Source organism: Sus scrofa, chromosome 3 (genome assembly GCF_054392235.1).
Source record: "Sus scrofa isolate SSC_HxYL_T2T_F1_AM1 chromosome 3, Sscrofa_HxYL_maternal_Yorkshire_Landrace_v2.0, whole genome shotgun sequence".
NCBI lineage: Eukaryota > Metazoa > Chordata > Mammalia > Artiodactyla > Suidae > Sus > Sus scrofa.
In genome coordinates this window covers 123,709,638-123,733,479 of record NC_139385.1, presented here as the reverse complement: position 1 = coordinate 123,733,479, position 23,842 = coordinate 123,709,638, and the positions used below count along the sequence as shown (strand labels likewise).

General features: G+C 46.5%; 1 protein-coding gene and 1 long non-coding RNA gene across 9 annotated transcripts in view; one reads left to right on the top strand and one right to left on the bottom strand.

Annotated features, from left to right (window-relative positions):
* The window catches only part of SLC4A1AP (solute carrier family 4 member 1 adaptor protein), a 78,421-nt gene that overhangs the window by 21,550 nt on the left and 33,029 nt on the right, over positions 1-23,842 (top strand). For 4 of the 8 annotated variants that reach the window (XR_014842435.1, XR_014842434.1, XR_014842436.1 and 1 more), the window contains exons 11-14: positions 92-178; positions 1,304-1,371; positions 3,279-3,348; positions 5,072-5,235. Coding sequence is in view for 2 of the 8 variants with exons in the window: in XM_021088411.2 (XP_020944070.2) it covers positions 92-178; positions 1,304-1,371; positions 3,279-3,348; positions 5,072-5,121 (275 nt within the window). In the remaining 6 variants the exon portion in view is untranslated. Of the gene's footprint in view, positions 1-91; positions 179-1,303; positions 1,372-3,278; positions 3,349-5,071; positions 10,265-23,842 lie in introns of those variants that run through there. The other 4 variants (XR_014842433.1, XR_014842432.1, XM_085019838.1 and 1 more) reach the window with 2 other exon arrangements.
* On the bottom strand, positions 13,876-22,613 carry LOC106508968 (uncharacterized). The gene is given in 4 exon segments (NR_201398.1): positions 13,876-15,851; positions 16,552-16,681; positions 19,511-19,602; positions 22,527-22,613. It is a non-coding gene; the product is annotated as an uncharacterized LOC106508968 (long non-coding RNA).

Below are 23,842 nucleotides of genomic sequence, written 5' to 3'. Positions count from 1 at the left end.
CGCACGTAGCTTTTCTTGCTTTTGTTTTTCTTTTCTTGATTCCTTACCATGAATTAAGAAATATAATATGCTTCGATTCTGCATTTTACAGAAAACATGTGTCAACTCAGCCAAGTGGAACAGAATAAAGATTACCAAGAGATTGGTGGAACAGCTACATCGTGTGAGGAACCCTCAGGCAAGTAGTACAGCGACTCCATTGGTGCTCTGCACACAGGCAGCCAAGTGGTGTCAGCGAGGCGAGGGTGGCAGCTGACCTGAGGGGTACAGACCCCGGGTGCATGTGCTGCCAGGGCCATGGGCAGAGCTGGAATATATCAGAGGTTAAAGTTTGATGTCATCTCGTTTGCCTTTCTTTTCCTCTTCTACCTCCTGGGGCCCCCCTCCCTGACCCACAAAGCACCTTCTGCCTTCATGCTTCCCTCTGGCCATGCAAAGCCCTCTGCAGTTCTGCATCCCCCAGAGTTGACTGTGTGTCTAACATGGGGGTGACTCCAGCACTAACAAGGTAAATTGGTTGAGAGGTTGACCTATCTAAAGGACTTTTTCTCGTCTTCTACTGCCTTTGTTTGTTTGTTTTTTTAGGGCCACCCCCTCCACATATGGAGGTTCCCAGGCTAGGGGTTGAATCGGAGCTGTAGCTGCCGCTGCCGGCCTACACCACAGCCATAGCAACTTGGGATCCGAGCCGTGTCTGAGACCTACACCACAGCTCAGGGCAATGCTGGATCCTTAACCCACTGAGCGAGGCCAGGGATCAAATGCATCCTCATGGATGCGACTCAGATTTGTTTCCGCTGAACCACAACAGGAACTCCCTTTTTTTTTTTTTTTTTTTAATTAAACTATAGTTGATTTACAATGCTGTGCCAATTTCTGCTGTACAGCAAAGTGACTCAGTTCTACATATATACAGATTCTTTTTTTATATTCTTTTCCATCATGGTCTGTCCCGGGAGACTGGATGTAGTTCCCCGTGCTGTACAGTAGGACCTTGTTGTTTATAGGTCTTCTGCTGCTTCTAACTGTAATGATTAAATTGTACAATAGTCAAGTCAGCCCCATTTTCCTTTAACCTTTTCAAAAGCTGTGATTAAATTCAAGCTTAGGATTTGAAAACGAGGCTATCGATGAAGGGACAGTTCTCTATATATAGTCTTTATAGTAGTAGGAAGGTAGGAAGGAATTTCTGAGGCTTAGATTGTGACATGTTTTTTCAATAATTATGATGGTCTTTTAGGAGGGATTTTTCTATTTTTCTGAAATAGCTATCACCTCTTTTTTTTTTTTTCTCATAAATTAGCATCAAAGAATGAATATGAGAAAAGCAGAGATGAATTGAAGAAAAAGAAAGCTCCTGGTGCAGGCAGAGTAAGTACTTTAGTCACAATCTTCTATTCTCTGGAAGTAAAAATTATCCCCTTGTCATGGACCATATCCGAAAGAGTGAATCTAGGTCTTAACGGAATTCCCAGCTGCCTTTTTACCTCCTCTTCTAGAAATTTGGGCTCTTTTATTTTTATTTTTGAATTTTTTTGAATTTGCTATTCTTGTCTCCACCTACCTTGTTCCCTATAATTGCTCACATACGCCTTTTATTAATTTATGAATCTTTGTTCTTTTCCTAGTAGGCCATACAAAGACATTTGAATAATATATTCTCGTTTTCTCCTTTTATTACACAAAAGTTAATATGTACTATACTGCACTCTACATCTCAATTTTTTTTTTTTAACCTGTGGTAGAAACCACCGTGTATGAACACACCGAGACCTTCCTACGGCACAGGGACTCTCTGTTGAACCAGTTCTGTATCAGTGGACACTTGAGTTCTTTCCGGTCTTTGTTACAATAGTGCTATAAGGAATAACCGTGTGTATGTATACTTTTGTATGGATACAGTACGTTCCCAGAATGGAATCGCTGGGTTGTGTTGGGATGTCCCTCAGACTGCCTTCAGGCTAGGTAATTCGCAAGAGGCGTCATAGGACTTGGCGAGTGGTGGAATTCCCAGCCAGGATTTATTACATCAAAAGGACACTAAGCACAAGGAGCCAAGGGGAAGGGCACATGGAGTGCAGTCTGGGGAGCCAGGTACAAGCTTCCAAGGGTCCTTAAGATGTGCTTAATTCTCCTAACAATGAGTGACAACTTGTGAAACCAAGGGAAGCTCATTAGCGACCTGGTATCCAGGATTTATACTGGGGACTGGTCAAACAGACACCCCTACCTGGCATCTATGCAGTGGAAATTCCGTTGTCCTAGAGGAAAAGCCGGCGTTCACCATAAACCACATTGTTCTCTTTTTTCTTTTCTTTTTTGGCCACACTCACAGCATGCAGAAGTTCCAGAACAGGGATTGAACTTATGCCACAGCAGCAACCCAAGCCACTGCAGTGCCAATGCCAGACCCTTAACCTGCTGAGACAAGGGAACTCCTAAACCGCATTGTTTTTTTGAACTGTTTTGGGCCAGTGGGCCACTCTTGTCAGTTAGGGTGGTAAGAACCCTCCCGAAATCCAGATTCCCAGATGCCAGCCAATAGGCCTGTTATTTATTTATTTGTTGTCTTTTTAGGGCTGTACCACAGCATATGGAGGTTCCCAGGCTAAGGGTTGAATTGGAGCTTTAGCCACTGGCCTACGCCACAGCCAATGCAACGCAGGATCCAAGCCACGTCTGCAACCTTACACCACAGCTCACAGCAACGCCGGATTCTTAACGCACTGAGCAAGGCCAGGGATCAAACCTGTGTCCTCATGGATGCTAGTCATATTTGTTTCCACCGAGCCGTGATAGGAACTCCCAACAGGGTTTTTAAACAGGCCGTTTTTTTTTTTGGCGGTGGAAGTTCCCAGGCCAAGGACTGAAACCTGAGCCACAGTAGTGACAATGCCGAGTCCTTAACCACTAGGCCACCAGGGAACTCCAAACAGTCCTTTCACAGGATAGCAGTCCTTTGAAACTCTCTTCTGCACCTGAATCAAAAGGCAAATGTCAGATTTTCCCTTTGGGGGGCTTACATCATTTAGGAGTCATACCTGTCTTGCTGCCCCTTTAAAAAAAACCCATCACTTCACTCTCACTGGCTGAAAATCAGCTTGTTGAGGCTTTGGGGAAAAAAATCAAGGTTCAGAGAGAGAACTCTCCCCATTTTTGATTACTTATGTCAAGGTCACTAGTGGAAACTGTTCTTTTTCGTTTGCTGACAGTGATAGGGACACTATTTCCTAGAGATAAAATTCTTTTGACTGAAATAATTGATCTTTTCTCTGTAGCTTCCACCGACACTTTCCTCCAAATATCCAGAAGATGACCCAGACTACTGTGTGTGGGTCCCACCTGAAGGTAGATGGTTTTCACTTTTCTTTTCCTCTAAGTTGTATTTATTTAGGTTTTTGAAGAGGTAGTATATGTTTAAGGTTCATTATAGGAACGTGACAAGAATAGTAGAAAAGTCTCCCTGGTGAGGGAACAGATGAAAAGAGCTAAAGAGAATAATGAGATACATCAACCAAATATAATTTGTGGTTTCCGTTTGGATCCTTATTCAAACAAACAACTGTTTAAAAAAAAATTATAAGCCAGTCAGATACTGTTGAACCCCAGCTAGGTATTTGATGATACTGAGAAATCATTATTAATTTTTTAAAAATGCGAGTGAAGTTGAGTTGTGTTTTTTAGAAGTCTTTTCTTTGGCTTGGGTTTCTAATAAACTAATAATTAATAGAAAGTATAGTCACTAAAATGTTTGCTTTTTTACCTGCTGATAAATGTTAGGGACGAGGTGAAAAGAAGACTGTATGTGTGTACAGAAGTGTTCACAGATGGAGTGATCCCTGGGGTTTGCCTTAAAGTGGTCCAGTGGCGCAGGACGTGGGAAGATAGGGGAAGGGCGATAGATAAAGCAGGATGTGACACATACTGACAGTTGTTAGAGCTGGGTGCTACTACATGGAGGTTCATTATATTTTTCTCTTTACTTTTGCATGTATTTTATTTTATTTATTTTTGTCTTTTGTCCTTTTAGGGCTGCACCAGTGGCATATGGAGGTTGCCAGGCTAGGGGTCTAATCCTAGCTGTAGCTGCTGGCACAGCCACAGCAAGGCCAGATCTGAGCCTCGTCTGCAACCTACACCACAGCTCACAGCAATGCCAGATCCTTAACCCACTGAGCAAGGCCAGGGATTGAACCCGAAACCTCATGGTTCCTAGTCAGGTTCATTTCCACTGCGCCATGATGGGAACTCCTGCACGTATTTTAAATTGTCTGTAAACTGGGTAAAAAATCTGGCTGTGCTTTAGCTACTCAGTTTTTTTCCTCTGAAGACAACCAAGTATCAGTTTCCTATGCCTTCCTATACATAGTATGTAAAATACCTATGTAAACAATAAAATACATAATATTTCACCACTTTTTTTTTAACACAAACAGAAGCATATTCTATACCCTACTGTTTTGTACTTAATACTATATGGGAACCTTTCCATAGCTACTTACAGATTTTTTTTTTTTTAATATGGTAGCCAGTTCTTTTTTATGGTATGGATATGTCTTTACTTATTTAACCAGTTCCTTCAATGAATATTTGTTGTGTTTCTAGAATTTTGTGATTACAAACAAGTTTGCAATAAGTAACCTCAATTATATGTAAATTTGCAAGTGTCAAGGTATGGAAAAAATTCACACACGTCTACATGCTAGAGAGGCTATGAACATTTTTAGGATACTAGGATTGCATTCTATACGGATTATACTAGTTTATGTTCATACTTACATCTGTAAAGTAATACATGAGAGCCTATTTGCCCATGTGCTTATCACAGGTTGCTTTTTCTTTGGATTGGGTTTCTAATAAACTAATAATTAATAGAAATTATAGTCACTAAAATGTTTGCTTTTTTACCTGCTGATAAATGTTAGGGAAGAGGTGAAAAGAAGACTGTATTTGTGTTTTGAAATTGTGTACAAAAAGTCACATCTCTATCCGTTGTCTGGATATCTTTTCCCTCCTGACATGGAAACGTGAATATATCTGTCTTTCTTTTTTTCTTTTTGCTCTGGTCTAGGCCAAAGTGGAGATGGCAGGACCCATCTTAATGACAAGTATGGCTATTGATTGGTTCCGAATTCTAAAGGAAGACCTTGTGGACCATGTGACATGGGGTATTTAGCATAATATATCAAGTTCAGTGTCCAGAGAAGGAGTTCAGATGATCATTTGTAAAATCTGGTGATTGGCCTTTTCTTCTTGATCTTGGCTTCCTACATTTCTCTACCCATCTGATTCTCTTGACTTTGGTATTTATATTTAAAAGTGTTTGTGTATGTATGTAAAAAGGAACCATGTATTTTGAGAATTGGTAAGATGAGAGACCTGACTCTGTTAAAATGAGAAGGTGAAGATATCTCATGTTTATTTAAGGCCACAGAGTCTTTCTTAAGCTTTAGGAACTGTGCTTTTCCTGAGCACTAGCATGCTTCTGGCAGTTAGGCGTAGAAGTCACTGATAATTTTGCCTCCTCAGATAAGTGGTAAAATGTGAGATCATGCAGGGAGTTCCCATCATGGCTCAGCAGTAACAAGCCTGACTAGGATCCATGAGGATGCAGGTTCGGTCCCTGGCCTCACTCAGTGGGTTAAGGATCTGGCATTGCCGTGAGCTGCGGTGTAGGTCTCAGACACAGCTTGGATCCCACATTGCTGTGGCGTAGGCCATACAGCTCCAGCTTGACCCCTAGCCTGGAAACCTCCATATGCCTCGGGTGCGGCCCTGAAAGACAAAAAGACGGGAAAAAAAAAAAAAAAGAGAGATCATGCGAGGGTGTGACTTGGAGTGTCCCTGTCATTCTTGGAATTAAAAATAGATACACAGTAAGGACTCCTACTCCCTCCCACTATAATCCTCCTGCCAACTTTGAGAACAGCCTCTGACTTTTCAGGATACAGTTCAGGACCATAGACCACCTCGTGTACTCAGGCACCAATGCTGATAAAACTCAGCCGTTCGAATATCCTGGACTCTGAACAGTCAGGTTAATCACTCCTCCTGTGGAAAGGTGCAAGTAAGGTCACAGAACGAAAAGCTGGATGTGTTCTGGCCACCGTGGGGCTTCTTACCTCTGCAGAGAGGGGAATAAAAGTTCCTTTCTAGAAACACAGAAATGCAAGAATTGGTCTTCGTCCCACCCCCATCATTAGCGCCTCCCTTCCCCGGGAAAGGAAAGCCTAAGAGTGGAAGCAGGGTGGAAAACTCGTGGGTTAGGCTGGAGGCAGCCACAGTGAGCAGGCAGGAGACAGGCCGTGGCCCAGCAAGACAGAGGGGAGGAGGGTGGTGCTTTCCCAGCATGCACCACGCGGGATGCAGGAGGTGGGGCAGGAAGCAGTAACGAGAAACCTCAGGTCCCCTGACAGATGGCTGGTCTGCTAAAAATAAGTCATTGATGTCTCAAAAAACAATACCAACGTTGGTATTATGAGACACTATTATTTTAGACTTCATTTAGATTAACAGGGACGAAATTGTTGATGACGTAAGAAGCAACAGGAATTTGAGGCCGAATGGCTGTGGCATCTTGGATCAAAACAGCAGGCCAAGATGTGCGCCAGATCAGTGGTCTTCAGAGGGGAAGCTCTTTATTCAAACAAAATTGTGTGTGGGATCCTAATTCTTGAACAGGTAAAAATATACCTGCTGGAGTTCCTATTGTGGCTCAGCTGTAATGAACCCAACTAGTATCCATGAGGATGTAAGTTTGATCCTGGCCTTGCTTAGTGGGTTAAGGATCTGCCATTGCCATGAGCTGTGGTTGCAGCTGTAGCTCTAATTCGATCCCTAGCCCAGGACCTCCATCTGCACAGGTGTGGCCCTAAAAAGCAAAATATATGTGTGTGTGTGTGTGTGTGTGTGTGTGTACACACACAAACTCACATACATAAGCGCGAGCGCGAGCACGTGCGCACACACACACACACACACACACGTACACATGCTCTGGTTGAAGTGAGGACGTGGGGATTGGATCTACAAACACATACCTGCATACATACAACCCTTCCCTCCTCATTCTGTCCTCACAGTGACAACCCTGAGGAATCCTAAGGCCTCCACAGAGCCTGGTCTACTCTAGGAAGGCAGATTTCTAAATGTCCTGGGAATGGTAGGTACAGTCCTATGTCTAGAGACCCTGAAAGCAAATAGGACTCCATTGGCCAAAATACAATATAAACATGAAACTTGTACAATTAACGTCAGTAGTCAGTGGGCTTCTTTCAGTGAAAGACCTGCACATGAGTCTTAGCTCCTACTTACTAAATAGGAGATTTGGAGGACATGACTTCAGTTCCCTGGGCCTCAGTCTGTCATATGTGAAGCAGGGACAGTGATGATTGCTGTTCTCTGGACCTCAGGTTTGTTTTGGGATCCAATGAGATCATGTAGATGGATGAGCCTTTCAGAGCTTTGTAGATATTGGTAGTTATTATTCATTATAAAAAGGAGACAAATCCTGACATCTGGGCCAGCTTATCTGCACGAGGAGACTGGATTAGATCAGTGGTTCTCCACTGCAGCTGCATATTAGAATCACCTAGGGAAATTTTTTAAGTTTTGATTCCAATGCTTGGATCTCATGTCAGATCAGTTTACTCAGAATCTCTGAGGCGATCCCTTTAAAAGCACTCCAGGAGTTCCCTTCATGGCTCAGCAGTTAATGAAACCGACTCGTGTCCATGAGGATGTGGGTTCTATCCCTGGCCTGGCTCAGTGGGTTAAAGATTCAGCATTGCCCTGCGCTGTGGTGTAGGTCACAGACATGACTCGGATCCCATGTGGCTGTGGCTGTGGGGTAGGCCAGCAGCTGCAGCTCCGATTCAACCCCTAGCCATATGCTGTGGGTGTGGGCGCCCCCCCCAAAGTAAAGAAAAGCACTCCAGGTGATATTTATGTCCAGCCTATGGTGGAACACCTCTAGAGCAGAGGCAAAAACCATTTCTATTAATGGCCAGGTCTTTTAGGCTTTTCAAGCCTTATAATCTGTTGCAACTACTCAACTCTACTGTTGGAGTGTGAATGGCATAGACAATACACAACTGAATGAGTGTGACTGTGTTCCAATAAATATTTACTTATTGGGAGTTCCCTTGTAGAGCAGTGGGTTAAGGATCTGGCATTGGCACTGCAGTGGCTTGGGTTGTGACTGTGGTGGGGATTCAGTTCCTGGCCCAAGAACTTCCACATGCCATGGATGCAGCCAAAACTTTTTTTTTAAATAAATATTTACTTATAAAAACAGGTGACTGGCCAGGTTTGGCCCAACCCTAGATCTAGGCTAATTCATCTTCAGGGTCTCATCTGGCTCTAGAAATTCCTTCCGATGTGTTTAGGATATTTGAAGTTTCCATTCAGAAGACTAGTTACACCCTCCTGAACTACTGGGCTGCACTGCAGTGTTTTGGTTGCAAGAAATCAAATTGACCTAGTCTCCCTTTCACAGAAACAATAGCAGGGTCATTAGTTGTTACAAAAAAATATTGTTACAGCAAGAATACAAGTTAGCTGTAAGCAAGTGTCCCTGGTCAGGTCTCCTGACCTCCCTAGGCATTCTGTATCATATTTAAAGGACAGTGGGAAGCCACTGGGGTGCTAGTGATCAGATTTGGGGTGAAATGGTCAGATTTGGGTCTTTAAAAGAACACTCAAGCCTCTGGGTGGAAGAAGGCAAGGGGGTGCAGGAGACCAGCCAGAAGTCTGCTGTCCATTGCCGAACCCAGGTGAAAGACTACGGCAGCTTGAACGAAGAGGAGGTGGAGATGCAAAGACACGGGGCTCCCTGCAATATTTCAACAAGTAGAATGGCGGAGACCAAGTGATGGATTGCCTGGGAGTGAAGGGGAAGGAGGCTCAAGGGTGATTCCTGACTTGCGGGCTTGTATGTCTGAATGGCAGACGGCCTCATTAACTGAGCTGAGGGGACGCTGGAGGGAGATCAGCTGGAGGTGGAGCAGTTCATAAATTCCACTTTGGACAGGTTGAACTTGATGTCTCTTTAGGACATCTGAGTAGCAATGTGCAGAAAGCCGTTGGCTCTAGAGGTCTGAATCTCAGAAGAGGGCGCGAGAACCATTTCGGTCTTCTGCCAGATAAACCTAAGAGTCAGGTGATTTTAAAGACCAGGTGGCAGGCAGGCGTTCTGCAGGCAGACCGCAGTCTTGGACAGCTGGTCTCCATGTCTTTGGTATTAGGAACAGTTTTTCCTGGCTGTAGGTTCTCCTTTATTTGGGGAAAAAGTAAAATAAGTGCTACAGTGAGCCACATTCTGGAAAGAAAAGGTCCGAAGTGTGTGTTTAAAACAAGTGTCTTTATATGCTTTATAACTTTTCTAAGGATTTTGCACAGTGCCTGGCATATGTAATAAATATTTGTTGAGGGCTTGCTATAAATATTGTCCCTGGAATTGTCCTAATCTAGGACAGGAAGTATGGAGTCCTGTTATTTCCTTATAGCCCATTACAAGCCTTTACCCATTACTCCTTCACTGAAACTGGATGGAGTTGACGCTTTGGGAAACTGAACACAATTCCTATCAAATTAGCGACAGCCTGGGGATTTATTGCCTTACCATTGAAATGCTGCCACCTCCCAGATGGGGCGTGACAAGTGACCAGCAGCTGTGGACGGCTTCCTGAGAGTGGGAGCCAGAGGGAAGCCTGCCAGCCCTGTGGCAATCACAAGCAGGAATCCAAACCCCTGGCGGGGCCGAGTTCCCATACAAGGTTTGGTCCAACCCTGTTTGGACCAAACACGGTTTGACGAACTGCTGGGAAATGATGTAAAGCTCTCCTTGACCTTTGTGGAGGGTGGGTCACAGCATCTAACGGGTAACAGGCTGCTCTTCGATGCTGAGATTCCTTGCTTGATGTGGGCATTGAGAACCATTTTTAAGCTTTCTTTTCAGCAATGTGACAGGACTTTGCCCTGCTTTGGTTTTAGAGGTTTAGCACAACCACGGTCCAGGGTGCGACTGAGACGTCTATTCCATGGGAGACCAAAAGTCTTTCTCCCCCCAAGAGGCCCTAGCATTGATGACAGGTTCGAAGGCTCAGAATAGGGGACATTGGTTCCCACAGAATGTAGTTCCACCTTCTTCATCTCCCAAGCCGATCTTTTTTTGTTTGTTTGTTTTCTATTTCAAGGCTTTATAGAACTTATTTGTAACACATTTTAATGAAATATCAATAAAAATTGATGACATAACTTCAAATAGATTTCTATTTCATTTGGAAAATGTGAAAAATAAATATGCAGTGTGAAATTGTTACGGATTTAATAGTAACTCCATTTGAACTCATTCTGCATTCTTGATTCTGACTGTATTAATTGCAAATTTGATACGGAATTTTAAATGTAGCATTTAGAGTCTTCCTTTATCCTTAAAAGTCAAAGTCTCTTTATCTCCTGTAGAGGGCAGCTTTTCTTGCCACCTAACCCAGGAAAGAACAAACATCTTGTAAATTCATTTGTGTCTTATATCTCTTGAGGAAGCATTTCTGCAGGTTTCATAAGACTTTTAGTGGAAGAGGATTCTGTAACCATCATGCGTAAATGTTTGCAGTTGAGGGTTATAGATCATGAAGCGTAACTTAACTCTCTTGAGGTCTTTGTCTGAAGCCAGACACTGTGACTTTGTTTTGCTCAGCCATTTGAAGTGCATTTTTCTTTTTCTTTTTTTTTTATCATTTTTAAAATTTGATTTTCATTTTGGAGTATAGTCAATTTACAATGTCATGTTAGTTTCAGGTGTACAGCAAAGTGATTCAGTGATGCCTATATCCATTCTTTTCCAGATTCTTTCCCCACAAAGGTTATTATAGAATATTGAGTAGAGTTCCCTGTGCTGTACAGTAGGTCCTTGTTGGTGACCATTTTTTAAGATCACATTACCCCAGGTCAGTCTTAACAGTTTCTCCAGTAGAGGCTTTAGGGTTCATTCCTCTGCATTGCCCCTTGCCCAAACTCCCCTTGCCTCAGGACTCCTCATAGACCTCCCTGCCCCTTGTGTCTGCCTTGTGGAGCTCTCGTCACACATCTGAATTACCCTAAAGTACATCACTGGGCAGAATCCTTTGCTTTGAAATCTCAGAATGTTCTCCATTATCCAAAGCATTAAGTCCAAATTCATTTGCGGCTTTAAAGTCCCTTATCATAGGGTGCCTGTTTTGTTTTGTTTCTTTCTCTCTCTTATGTTAAGGCCGCACCTGCAGCATATGGAGGTTCCCAGGCTAGGGGTCTAATTGGAGCTACAGCTGCCGGCCTACACCACAGCCACAGCAATGCCAGATCCTTAGCCCACTGAGCGAGGCCAGGGATTGAACCCACATCCTCATAGATACTAGTTCGGTTCGTTTCTGCTGAGCCACAGCAGGAACTCCAGGGCTCCTATACTTTCTCATCATCGTAACTCACTCCCATATGCCCTTGTCTTTTCCTTTCTGCACCTGACCAAGTACACCCAATACTCTAGTAATAATAGACTCTTTGACCCAAACACAACTTTTGCTTTTAATTCTTCCAATATTTGCCATCAAGACTTGCTGTACATGGCCTTGAACTTTGGTTTCCTGGGCTCTTAAATAGGGAAAATACCTCAGTATCGCTGTCGAGATTAAATAACTGAGCCATCTCTCAAAATTTTAGCCACGCTGGACACAGTTGGCTCCCCCAAATGTAGTTATTATCAGCATCATTGTGATCTTGCTAACGTCTGCTAGGTAAGGTCCTGCTCATTTCTTTAAATGAGTCTCACTGTCTTGAGTCTCATTGTCTTCAGGAAGCTCTTGTTCCCCTGCTTGTTAGTAGGCTCTCTTTCCCCACTAGCCCTACAGCACTTTGATTTCTGGCCCTTGCTCGGATGGTCCCATATCCGTTAATTGTATGTATGCAGTGTGCTTGGGTCATTTATGTTTGCGAGCCTTATGAGCTGGGGACAGGAACCATCTCACTTTGTACGCTACCTGTTCCTCATTGCACCTCCCAGTTCACAAAATAGGTGCTCTGTTAACTGTTGCTTTACAGGGGTGAGGGTTGGAGGGCAAGTTCTAGTCCTGGACCTTTCTACCCTTGGGTTTTGGGGGCGGAGAAGGGACCTTTGAGCTGCTTTCATTTCCAGAATTTGTTCCAGACAAGCTGGACAGTCTAGGCGATAACCGTCTTAACAGGGTTAGTGCAGGCAGAGGCTTGGATTCCTATCCTACTTGGGGCAAAATCAAGCGAAACTACCCCTTCCCGTCAAGAAGCTCTGGATTCCAGCAGATGGTTTTAATTTGGGCTTTAAGTCCTCTGCTGGCTCTGGAAAATCTTGATCGTGAGGCTTGGCTCTGGTTTCCTCTGGCTGTCACGCACACCGCTTCAAAAGTCAGTGCAACTGTGGCAAGAAGTGACCACAAGAGGGCAGTAAAGACCCATCACTATGCAGCAATTTGCAGGTGGGGCTCAAAGCCAGTAGACGAGCGTTTCAAAGCAAAGCAAGAGTAACAATCAGATCCTGAACTCTCTCAAAATCAGGATTCTGAAAGGGTTTGGGGCAGCAAGCTGGGTCAGGTCACCAGTGTCTTCTCAGCCTGTTTCTGGTGCTTAGTTCCACCTGGAGAAAGTCTTTCTCTAGTTATAATGCAAATATTTTATGGAGGAGTTTAGGCATTGCCTATCTATTACTTACACACTGTCTTACAGAGAATTTTTCACACTTGTCTCCCCCCCCCCCCGCGCTGTCTTTATTGAGGAACAATTGACAAAAATTGTATCTAATTTGATTGATATTTTGATATATCACTCATTTCCAAACTCTGAATTTTTATTTATCAGACTTAAAAGGTAAAAAGAGGAGACACTATCACCTCTGTTTAAGGAAACTGAGGCTCAGAAACCGGAAGAGACTTGCTCAAAGGCATGCCAAGTTCATGGTGGAACCACGATTCCAGATCCTCTGCTTATTCCTTCTAGTTTTCAGTAGTTTATGTTTGTAAGCTTTGCGAGTTTCTGGAGCAAAGACTACATCTGGTTCCTCTTTTTGTCTTGGAATGGTGCTCCCTTAATCTTGAGGGCTCTGAGTGGGTGTGCTGTATAAGGTTCTGCCCTTTAGGAGTTGGATTCCATGATCTCTCTCTTATCCCTCCTGATTCAGTAATTCTGTGATTTGGAGGCACAGCCCTAACAATGACAGTGGCAGCCCTGAGTGATCCTACTGGCAGAGCATTTCAACAAGGGCAGCCACTTGGCTACCAGCCTATAAAGATCTATCGTTAGCAATGCCGCGAGGGCGGGGGACATTTGGGCAGTTTCTCAAATTGCGCAGCCTTATGGGAGTTGCCTTTAGGGGAGGAGAATGAAAAAATATCTAATTTTAGCAGTTACGTATAGGAATATATACTTACGTACGCACATGTATATGTATGGTGTAGAATGTGGTGAAAAAAAATTTTTTTTTTTTTTTTTTTGCCACACTTTTGGCATGTGGAAGTTCTGCTCCAGAGCCAGGGATCAAATCTGCGCCACAGCTATACCAGAGCCGCAGCAGTGACAATGCCAGATCCTTAACCCACTGAGCCACCAGGGAGCTCCTTTCTTTTTTTCCCCCCAAGGTCAATTTTTTTTTTTTTTTTTTTGTCTTTTTGCCTTTTTCTGGGGCCACTCCCATGGCATATGGAGGTTCCCAGGCTAGGGGTCCAATCAGAGCTGTAGCCACCGGCCTATGCCAAAGCCATGGCAACGCGGGATCCTTAACCCACTAAGCAAGGCCAGGGATCGAACCTGCAACCTCATGGTTCCTAGTCGGATTAGTTATCCACTGAGCCACGACGGGAACGCCCCCCAAGGTCAATTTTTAAAGTGAGTTTTATTTGAAGAAGAACATGAAGCCAATAATGCACGGTGGCCTGCAACACGGTACCAAGTGTAAAGGAGGTGTACCAATGAGTGAAGTTGAAGGAACTGTGGTGAGGTGGGAAGGTGTTGTAACTAGAGTCACAAAACTAATCTGAAGTCTGGCTCTGTCACCCAAGCCATGTAACCCTGATTAAGTTGCTGACTATACACAAGTCTCAGTTTTCGCATCTGTAAAGTCAGAAAAGAATTCTTGCCCCCCTTAACACATGTGAGAATACATGAAAGCACACGGAAGCCTGGAGGACTGTGCAGGTGTCCACTGGAGCTAATACTCCCATTCCCAGTTCCACCAGGGTCTTTCGGGACCTCTTCACCATCACAGAGGATGCCTCCCAACTAGGGTCTGTCTCCCAGATCCCCAGGACCAAATCCAGTTCAGTTTGTTGTCCACACCTGGGTCTGCCATTCTGCGAGGAGGAGGAGGAGGAGGGAGGGGCTGGAGAAACCCTGGAATGAGTCCGGGAACAAGTCCCAACACATCACTGTTTGCTTTGTCATCCTGGTTCAATGACCTCATACAAGGAAGGGAGGGAGCGGAGGGAGCTGTTCTCTTCCAGATACCTAAGGAGGCTTCTGACATCTACTCTTTCCCTTGTCATGAGAAGAGCAGGCGCCAGGCTGTGATTTTTAAGGTCTGAGCTAATCTTGGCAATGAAAGAGAATGGCACCTCCCACAGCTGGCCAGACGAGGCTTCTTGCGGAGCTGCCTGGAGCAAAGGGGCAGGGGGGCTGCCGTGGGTGTTGGAATCCAGGCTGTTACCCCTGCTCCCTGGAGGGGCTCCGGAATACACAGCCCTGTCCCCAAGTCCTGACCAGCCTTAGTGCTACTTGGGTGCGTGCAAGGCACTGGCATGTCTCCCGGTTGAGGATAAAGAGCCCAGGGAGGACAGCTTTGAGTTGTTCCGAATCTAGTGCCTATGGGACAGCCAACTGGGGTGGACAGTAGCTTCAGCGACCCCAGTGTCATCATCCTCACATACTCCTACATCTTCACACACAATATTCAATGAGGACTTTCTGAGCACCTACTGTGTACTAAGCCTTTTGGGGAAATGAGACAGCCAGCACCTGCACCCAAAGGCTATGTAGGATCTCAGAGTCACCTTTTTACCACTGGGATTCCTTTTGTCATCCTTACCCCAGCCCTTCTGCCATCCTTAATTAATGAATAATTAAGGTGTAAATAAATTATGTTGTCAGCCAGACAAATTGCATTTTTACGGGGGTCCTTTCCAAGTTTTTTGTAGCCAGATATTTATGTAACTGCAGATAAGTACTTCTGCTCAACAATAACTAACAGGGCTATACTGAGCTAGTATCCAGTCTGACAAAAGCAACAAAATTTAGCATTGTAGCTATCCTGATTATCCTGGTTGGGCTCTTTAAATTTTTAAAAAGTAGCCGGCAGACTCCCTGGGGAGTCCATTCAAGGTTTTAGATAGAGGTGGTGACATGACACCTGGGTTTTGAAGGACAAACAGGAGCTCACAATCAGGGAGAAAGATTACTGCAGGCAGAGGGGGCAGAAGGATCCAGGTGCTGGGCCCAGTGCCTCCATACCCGGGCTGGTCAGGTGGATCAGGCTGTGACTTGAACTCAGAGGGTGGAAGCTGGGGTTTGGAACAGAGCTGATGAGGGTGCAGCTGAGAACCAGGAGTCTTACAGGTGAATGTTCTAGTCTGGTCACATGCTGGTTCTGGAAAGACTGAGGCAGGAAACCCCATTAAAGTCCCTTTGGTTCCTGAGGGCAGGAGGGAAAAAGATCGCAAAGGACAAGCCAAAAAGTTAGTCTCCCACCCTGGCTGCCCCGCCCTTTAGCTCCGAGAGCAAACCATTTTTTTGTGATTTTTTGGCTCATCTTGTAAATGTTCCAGAGTCAGAACAGGCTGTGCCATGGCTGAACAAACCTGTTGAACAAATAAACAAGGCAGGCTTCAGGGCTAGGAAAGCACTAGACGTGGGCCCCCATCCAACCAGGTCCATGGGTTCTGGCAAGTCTGTCCCGAGGCTCTTCCTTTGACTGTGACAGGTGGGAGTGTGGGACTTTGGGGTTCCTTGTGGCTCTGTGATCTAAGCAATTTGCCCACAGAGAGGAAAACTCCAGAGCCTCCAGTTGAGCAGCCTCCTTCCTTTTCACTCCACAGTGCAGCTAAGGGCGGGGAGAGGGGAGATGTAGAGGCAAATACTGAAACCAAAGGACACCTGTTTGCTTATTCATTCATCGGACCAGTGCCCAGTCTGTGCGGGGTGCTGTGCGGCTCTTCCCTCAAGGAACGCACTAGGAGCTGTAAATGCTCTAGCTGAGGAGAGAAGGTCACATTTCTTGTATATGCCAAGTTCTCAGCCACCTCAGGACCTTTGCTCCTGCTGTTCCCACCACCTACACCGCCAATTCCTCCTGCCTTCTTGTGTTTCAAGCTCAGCTTGGATGGCATTTCCTCAGTCTGGCTTTCCCTGACCACCCTGTGAGTGGTAGGCTTGCCCATCCCTCGCCGGCTCTCCGGCCACACTCTGTCACCCTCCTAGAATCTATAACAGCTTGGAATTATGTTCTGCCCTTCATTTAGTCAGTTATCTTCCACCTTTCTGATCTGAGTATCAGCCTACCTGAGGGCAAGAATTCTGTTTGCGTTTTCCACCTCTGGACGCGTAGCAGCTCATCCTTGTAGAATACGCGAATATTTTGGCCTGTGCTGTGTTTTCACACTGACTGCCTCATTTCGTCCTCTTGGCAACCCTAACGGAGAGATGTTATTAGCATTATCTACATTTTGGAGTGAAGAGACAGACATCCAGGGATGGTAAGTATCTGGCAGTTGGCAGGGCAGGGTTTGAACCTCATCTTCAAGTCAGGACTCTCTGTGCTTCACGCTACAGGCCAAATGCCGAGAGGCTCTGTGCCTGGCTCCAACTGGCTCTAACTAACCCTGGCTCAGGCTTTTTCTTCTTTTTTTCCTTTTTCTTTTGAAATAATTTCAGCTTACCAAAAGGCTGCAGGACTAGTACAAAGGACTCCTGTGTACGCTTCACTCAAATTCAGCAGGCGCAAACATTTTGCTGCATTTGTTTTGATGCTTTCTTTCTGCTTGCATGTATTTGTACATGTTTATACTTTCTTTGGACTATTTTAGAGAAAGTTGCAAACCCTTAAACACTTCAGTATGAATGTCGCAAGGAAATTCTTTTACATAAAATCAAAATCAGGGAACTTAATATTGATATAATGCATTATTCAAAGTCCAGCCATATTAAAACTACCTAATTGTTCCGGTAATGTTCTTTATAACGATATATACGTTTTTCTAGTCTAGGATCCAATCCAGATCACACATTCTTTTTAAATCCTTTAGTTATATCACTTCAGTTTTTGATGTAGAACAGTTCCTCAGCTCTCCTTTCTCTTTCATGCCATCAATATTTTTCAAGAATCTGGGCCAGGCCTTTTGTAGAACAGCCCTCAGCTTGGGTTAGTCTGATGTTCACTCACGACCAGATTGAAACCAGGCATTTGTTGGCAGGAATCTCACAGAGGTGATGCTGTGGGCCTCAGTGCATCCTATCAGGAGCCAGCATGACCTCCGATTGTTCCCTACTGGTGACGTTAACTTCCATCACTTGCGTAGGGAGGTGTCTGCTAGGTTTCTCCACTGTAAAGTTACTGTTTTGCCCCCTTCGTAATTAATGAGTAACTTCAGAGGAGATACTTTAAGCCTGTGAATACTCTGCCCTCATCCAACTTTTCCACCATTGATGATTCTTGACTGAATCAATGATGAGTGGAACAGGTGAAAAGTCAAGATCTGGGTTCTGATTTTAAGGCTGGTGTCTGTGTTTCAGAATGACAGTGTGGAAAGGAAGGAGGAGGGAGCAGGACACAACATCTGATTCTGTAAACAGTTTCGCAAGTGGCTATCACGGAAAGTGGAAGGTGACTGGTATTGACCTTCTAACCCTACTAAGAAAAACGACTAGAAAATCAGACTGGGGAGTTCCCGTCGTGGCGCAGTGGTTAACGAATCCGACTAGGAACCATGAGGTTGCGGGTTCGGTCCCTGCCCTTGCTCAGTGGGTTAGGGACCCGGCGTTGCTGTGAGCTATGGTGTAGGTTGCAGACGCGGCGCGGATCCTGCGTTGCTGTGGCTCTGGTGTAGGCGGGAGGCTACAGCTCCGATTCGACCCCTAGCCTGGGAACCTCCATGTGCCGCGGGAGCGGCCCTAGAAAAGGCAAAAAGACAAAAAAAAAAAGAAAATCAGACCGGATTTTAAACAATTAAAGCTGCTACTTCATAATGGAATAAGGATTTCCCCTAATCTAGCACTTAACTAAATCCCAAATACTGCACCAGCCATCAGCAGATCTGGTTTCCTTTGGCCCTCAGGGCCCCTCTGTGAAAGAGCATTGTGAACTCCAGTTTATAGATGAGGAAACTAAGACTCAGAAAGGTTGAGGCATTTGCCTAAAGTCACACAGCTAGGAAGTAGAAGAAGAGTCTAGATTCCAACTAAGATCTACTGGGCTCAAAATACTCTTTTCAGAAGGAAGGATCTCTGGGTTGTATCGTGACCTTTGGCCGCAACACACATCCCCGCCACCACCACTTTTCAACACATTGTCAGCTGACAGGTGAGGTGATTCTCACTGCCCAGGTGGCTATTAAGCCCTGGGGCCCAAGTCCTGCAGAGAAGCTGATGAGGTCCCAGGGCAGTGATCTTCTGGGCCCAGCCAGCTGGTCCTTGACCTAGCGGGCCCCCTGGCTGGGAGTGGACTGAGAGGACCTCCCGGGGCTCTGCTGTCACCCCTTCAGCCCCGGTGGCAGGGCCATCCAGACACTGACTCAACAGTTCCCCTCACCAGCCGGCACTGCTGCATCTCCTGTGCTTGGAAAGGCAGGAAACTCAACTCCCCGGTATTTTAGAAAGTCTTTCAACAATAAGTTGATTAAAAGGGGATTTTCCAGTTAACTCCGGAGAATTTCAGTTAACCAATGACCTATCATATTCTAGTTCTTTGAAATTCGTTACCTCTATTCATTGTGTATGTAGGGTAAATCTCATTGACCAGACCATTCAATTAAACAGGCTTTCCCTGTTTAGGAAAGAATGCTAAAATTGCCATTTAGTATAAGCCATAGAACCAGAGAATAACCATGTTGAAAAGGCTTTGGGGATTCTTCGTTGTTCAGATGAGGAAACTGGGGCAGGGAGAGAGGCGTAACTTACCCAAGGTCCCAAAGCTCATTACTGACATAACTGTAACTAGAAACTTCTGGTCCAAAGTGCTTTCTGCCACATCGAGAATAATTACAAGGCAGGAAACCTTTATGTCCAGGGTCACCTACAGGCTGAATTTAGCTTGCAGCTGTGTTTTCTGTTGGGGCTGCACAGTGTTTTAAAAGTTGGGAAGGTTCCCGTAAAAATCTAAATGTGATGCTTCTTTTGAAAGCTAGAAAATTTGGCCACACTGGGCCTGACAGCAATGAAAGGGGCTGAGGAGGAGCAGCCCCCTCAGGACTGGGGACACAGGATCTACACCCAACACTGTCAGCACACGCCGGGCCCGCCTCACCCGTTCATGGCCTGCTGGTCCCTCTAGGCACTAGAGTTGGGGTTCTCCGCTTTCTGGCGGAGGGTACTCCGTGGAGGGCTGAAGTGGCCAGACTGAAAAACAGGGAAGACAATGAGAAATCAGAAGTATTTGTGTTAAATGCCAGGGGGCAGCACCCAGGATGCTGGCTGGTCCTGGGCACGTTCAGAGCAGGGGCTCAAAAGGGCTCCGGGAGCTTCTCATTTAAGCGAAAGATGTGCAAAGCTAAATAGCAATAGGAAGGATAACGCCTGGCAAGAGGAGACGCACTGGCGGAGAGAATGGAACAGGCAAGATGTGCTAAAACAGTTCAGGTGGTCAAGGAAGTTATGGGGGACATGGGTCCTGAGTCAAAAGTTAACTTATTCTAAAGAATGAAGAAACTCTGGGCAGCAAAACCAGCCAGGAAGCTACCGTAGCCATCCGAGCTGAGAGCTGGGGTTAGGTGAATGGAGATGGCAAAGGGAAGAAAGAGATGGATGCCAGAGACACATCCTAAAAGGTGGGGGGTGGGGGGCAGTGGCCAGGGTTCAGTGCCTGCATAGAGGTGGGAGGAGAGAGAGGGAGGGAGGAGTCAAAGCTAATGGAGCCTTTGTGCCTGTGTGACAAGGAGCATGTTATGCCCCAAACTAAGCCAGGAAGCCGGGAGGGAAAGCTGGGTGGGGGAAGGTAAAGAAGTCATTCCTGGATATGATGAGTCTGAGATGGTTACAGGGTTTACCACCATCCAGTGGGCAGCTGAAATTGGGACTGGAACTCAGGAGAGGTCAGAGGTGGTAGCCTAGAGGAGAAAGTTGAAACCACCAGAGTGGATAAGATACCTTCCCAAAGGGCAGAGGGCAGAGGATGGGATGCTGAGGGTAACACGATGAACCCTGGGTAACAGCCACGCTTAAACGGATGCAGAGGAGGAAGAGGAGGCACAGTCAGAGAGGCAGGAGGGAACCGGGACAGGATATCACTGCAGCAGCTCGGGAGAAGCTTAGAAGAGCCCTCTACAGTGTCAGAGAGTGTGTCCAAAGTCAAGGGAGTGGTTAGGAGCTCCCTGGTGGCTCAGCAGGTTTAAGAATCCAGCGTTGTCACTGCTGTGACTTGGGTCACTGCTGTGGTGCGGGTTTGAGCCCTGGCCTGAGAACTTCTGCATGCCATGGACACAGTCAAAAAAAAAAAAAAAAAAAAAGGCAAAACAACCCCCCCCAAATCCCAAACCAAACAACCAAATAAACAAAAAAACCAACAGCAAAGTCAAGGGAGTAGGGACCGAGGTGGACAATTAGGGCGTCACGCTGAGAAGGCAGGCATCTCTGAGGACTGGGAGGAAGAACCAGGACATAACCAGAGTGTGGACGGTGGGAGGGAGGCATGTCTAGGTGGGAGAGACGGTGGCAGTGGATGGAAAAGGTGCTGGATCCCCTTGTAGCACCTGTGGGAAAGGGGGAGATCCTGCATCAAGGCTGGCCAGGTTTCAAAGGCCGGTTCCTATGTCAGCTGCTCTGTATTGGTCTGGGGATGGACTCTTGACTTCTCACGCATCTTTGTGGAGGTAGCTCACGTTATCTTCTTACTGGGGACTCATTCTACCTGTCTGGATTTTAAAAAACCCAAGACTTTATTGGGTGCTGCCCACTCTGAGGGGCACCAGACAAGGTCTAAGTGACTCAAAAGAAGTAAACTAGCCCCTTCCCTTGACAGAGAAGGCACTGAAAGCTACCGCTGCTTGCAGCACCTGGCTCAGTCCTATGAGGAAAGCTTTATTATCAGAGCACCTTCTGTGCAAGTGAAACCAAGGCTCAGGAAGGTCAAGGTAGCAAGGTGACTGAGAGTTGAACTTGAATCCAAGTCTCCCTGAATCCAAACTTCAGTGTCCTTTCCTTTGCCAGGGTCAGGCAAGCCCAGGTCTGCAGGCAAGGGGCACACCTCACCCCCCAGTAAGCACGTCACTATCTGACCTCCCCTTTGCCCATTTAAGGGTAAAATCCTTGCGCAGGTAGAGACATTGATTAAATACTAGGAGGCCTATCCTGGGGGAGGGGAAAGGAAGGGAGTGGTGAGTCTGGTTGGGAGGAAACTGACGAGAGGAGACCCATCTATGGCTACTCAGGGCTGAAGCTTTTAACCTGGGGTCTTGGGACATCTAGGATCTCATGCACAACCCTGACCTTAGAAGCAGAATCCAAGTGTGTGTGTGTGGGGGGGGGGGGGCCTGCAGACCCTCTCCAGGGAGAGGGGGCATAACTTTCATCAGAGTCTCAAAAGGTCCCTTGTCACCCCAAAAGTTGAAAAACCACTGATCTGGAAGCATCAGTGGTCCCCTGGGTGGATCTGGGACATGCTGGTATAATTTATCCGGTCCCTGGCATTTTTTCTAAATCCTTGCCTAGAAATATATTCCTGCTGGACTCTTTCACCCTGCACAGGGGCAATGCCCCTCTTCCTAAAAGCCTTTTCTTTGGGTGGGCGTGGCTGAGTGAATCCCTTGAGTCCCAAGGGTACAGCACCCAGAAGGGTCGCGGTGCAGCTTCCAGGGGGCGGGAGGGAGCGGCTGCGGGAGCCAGAGCGGATGTCACGGCTTTTACCTCAGAGCCCGAATTAGAAGGCTGAAAAAATCACAGCAGGAAATAATGTGGTGCCTAAAATAGAAGCATCAACTGGGAGAGAGGCCGGGGAGTAGGTGGCATTTGAGGCTCCCGCCGCGTCCTCCCTGGCGGCTGCCTGACAAGTGCGTCGGAGGCGTGTGGATGAGCAACGGGGCCAGAAAAGGGCAGAACAAGCTAGAAGGGCCGGCTGGGGAGGGAGGGGCGCTTGGCAAACACATGACTCCTGGCAGCCCCCCCCTTTCCCACACCCTCCCCCCACTCCCCTCCCCCGCCACGCCCCCTCTTCCTCTTCTTCCCCCACTTTGGATCTCGCGTTCCCCCCTGCCTCTGCGTCCGCCCCCTTCCTTCCTTGTCCTCCTCCTTCCCTTTTCCCTCCCCGAAGTCCCCTCTGGAGGTCTCACCCACGCCAGCGCCTCCGATTCCACCCCCTCCCGGCAGGCAGGTCCCGCGCCCTCGGCTCCCAGCCTCTCGGCTGCAGGGCCTTCGTCTCCAGACCGGAAGCCGCCTCCAGGCCCTTATGCCCTCGGTAGCACTGTAGTCGTAGGGCGCTGGAGAAGCAGCGGCCCTCAAGGTCGCCTCCCTCTGGCTGACTGCAGTGACCCCTCGCCCACCCCTGAGCCTGGCACCGTCCCCATCTCTGCGACACTGCCTGGGCTCGGTTCCTTCCCCCGACCCTTGCCTCAGGAGGGATTGAGGAGAAGCAAACCTTTGCCTGCAGACCTGGGCTGGCCCTCCTTCCACGGCCGTGTTTCTGGGGGGGGTCCTCAGGCAGGTTTCCCGACTCTCCCCAAGCCGCATACCCCAGAGCAAAAAGCCATAGACTCATTGTACAACTACAGATGTGATAAATTCTTTGAGTAATAAAAAAATAAACTTGTTGGTTATAGGAAAAAAAAAAAAAAAAAAGCCACATGCAAGAACAGCAATGGCCAGCACTTACAGAGCATTTTTGTGTCCATATTAGCTCAGACCTTACAACCCCGTAAAGTAGCTATTTTATTATCTGCATTTTACAGATGATGAAACGGTGACTCAAAAAGGTGAATTAACGTGGCCACGTCCACAGAGCTGGCTGGGAGGAGGGCCAGGATTTGGGCCCAGGGGGTCTGACTGCAGGTCCTACTGACTTGAATGCATCCTTGCCTCTCGGCTCTGTGTGCTTCTCCTAAGCTTTTCTTTCTCAAAAATGATGTCTGTTTTATTTTGTTTTCTCTTTTGTGAAGATAAGCATAAGGTATTTGAAACTCTGAACATTATGGATACTTGGAGATTTCAATTTTGTGAAAAATCAGATATTTTTACTCCTCTGGGTGTCCCTCCCCCCCCCGACCCTGGCCGCTGTTGCCCTACTGAAAACAACTCTCATTTTTGCCAGTCTCAACTGCTCCGTGGCCTCGTCACCATCTGGAATGGAATGGGCATTCATTCGCCCTCAAGTGCACTGCCCACACACAGATGTGGGCCACGAGCACCCTCCCAAGTCATGCCTTTGTGTCACTCTGGGGTCAATGGCTTGTGATTTGCCAGAGAGAATTCTCTGGAAAAGGTATGTGGCTAATGTGGCTTCACACAAGCTTTTTTCCCTGGAGGCTGGGAGTTATTGGACTTGTGGTAAGAAAAAGTGGCTAAGATTGTGGGTAGGGGACTAAAGAAATGTCAGAATGAAATAATAGCATCGTTAACATTTATTAGTACTTACTAAATATAAGGCTTTGTG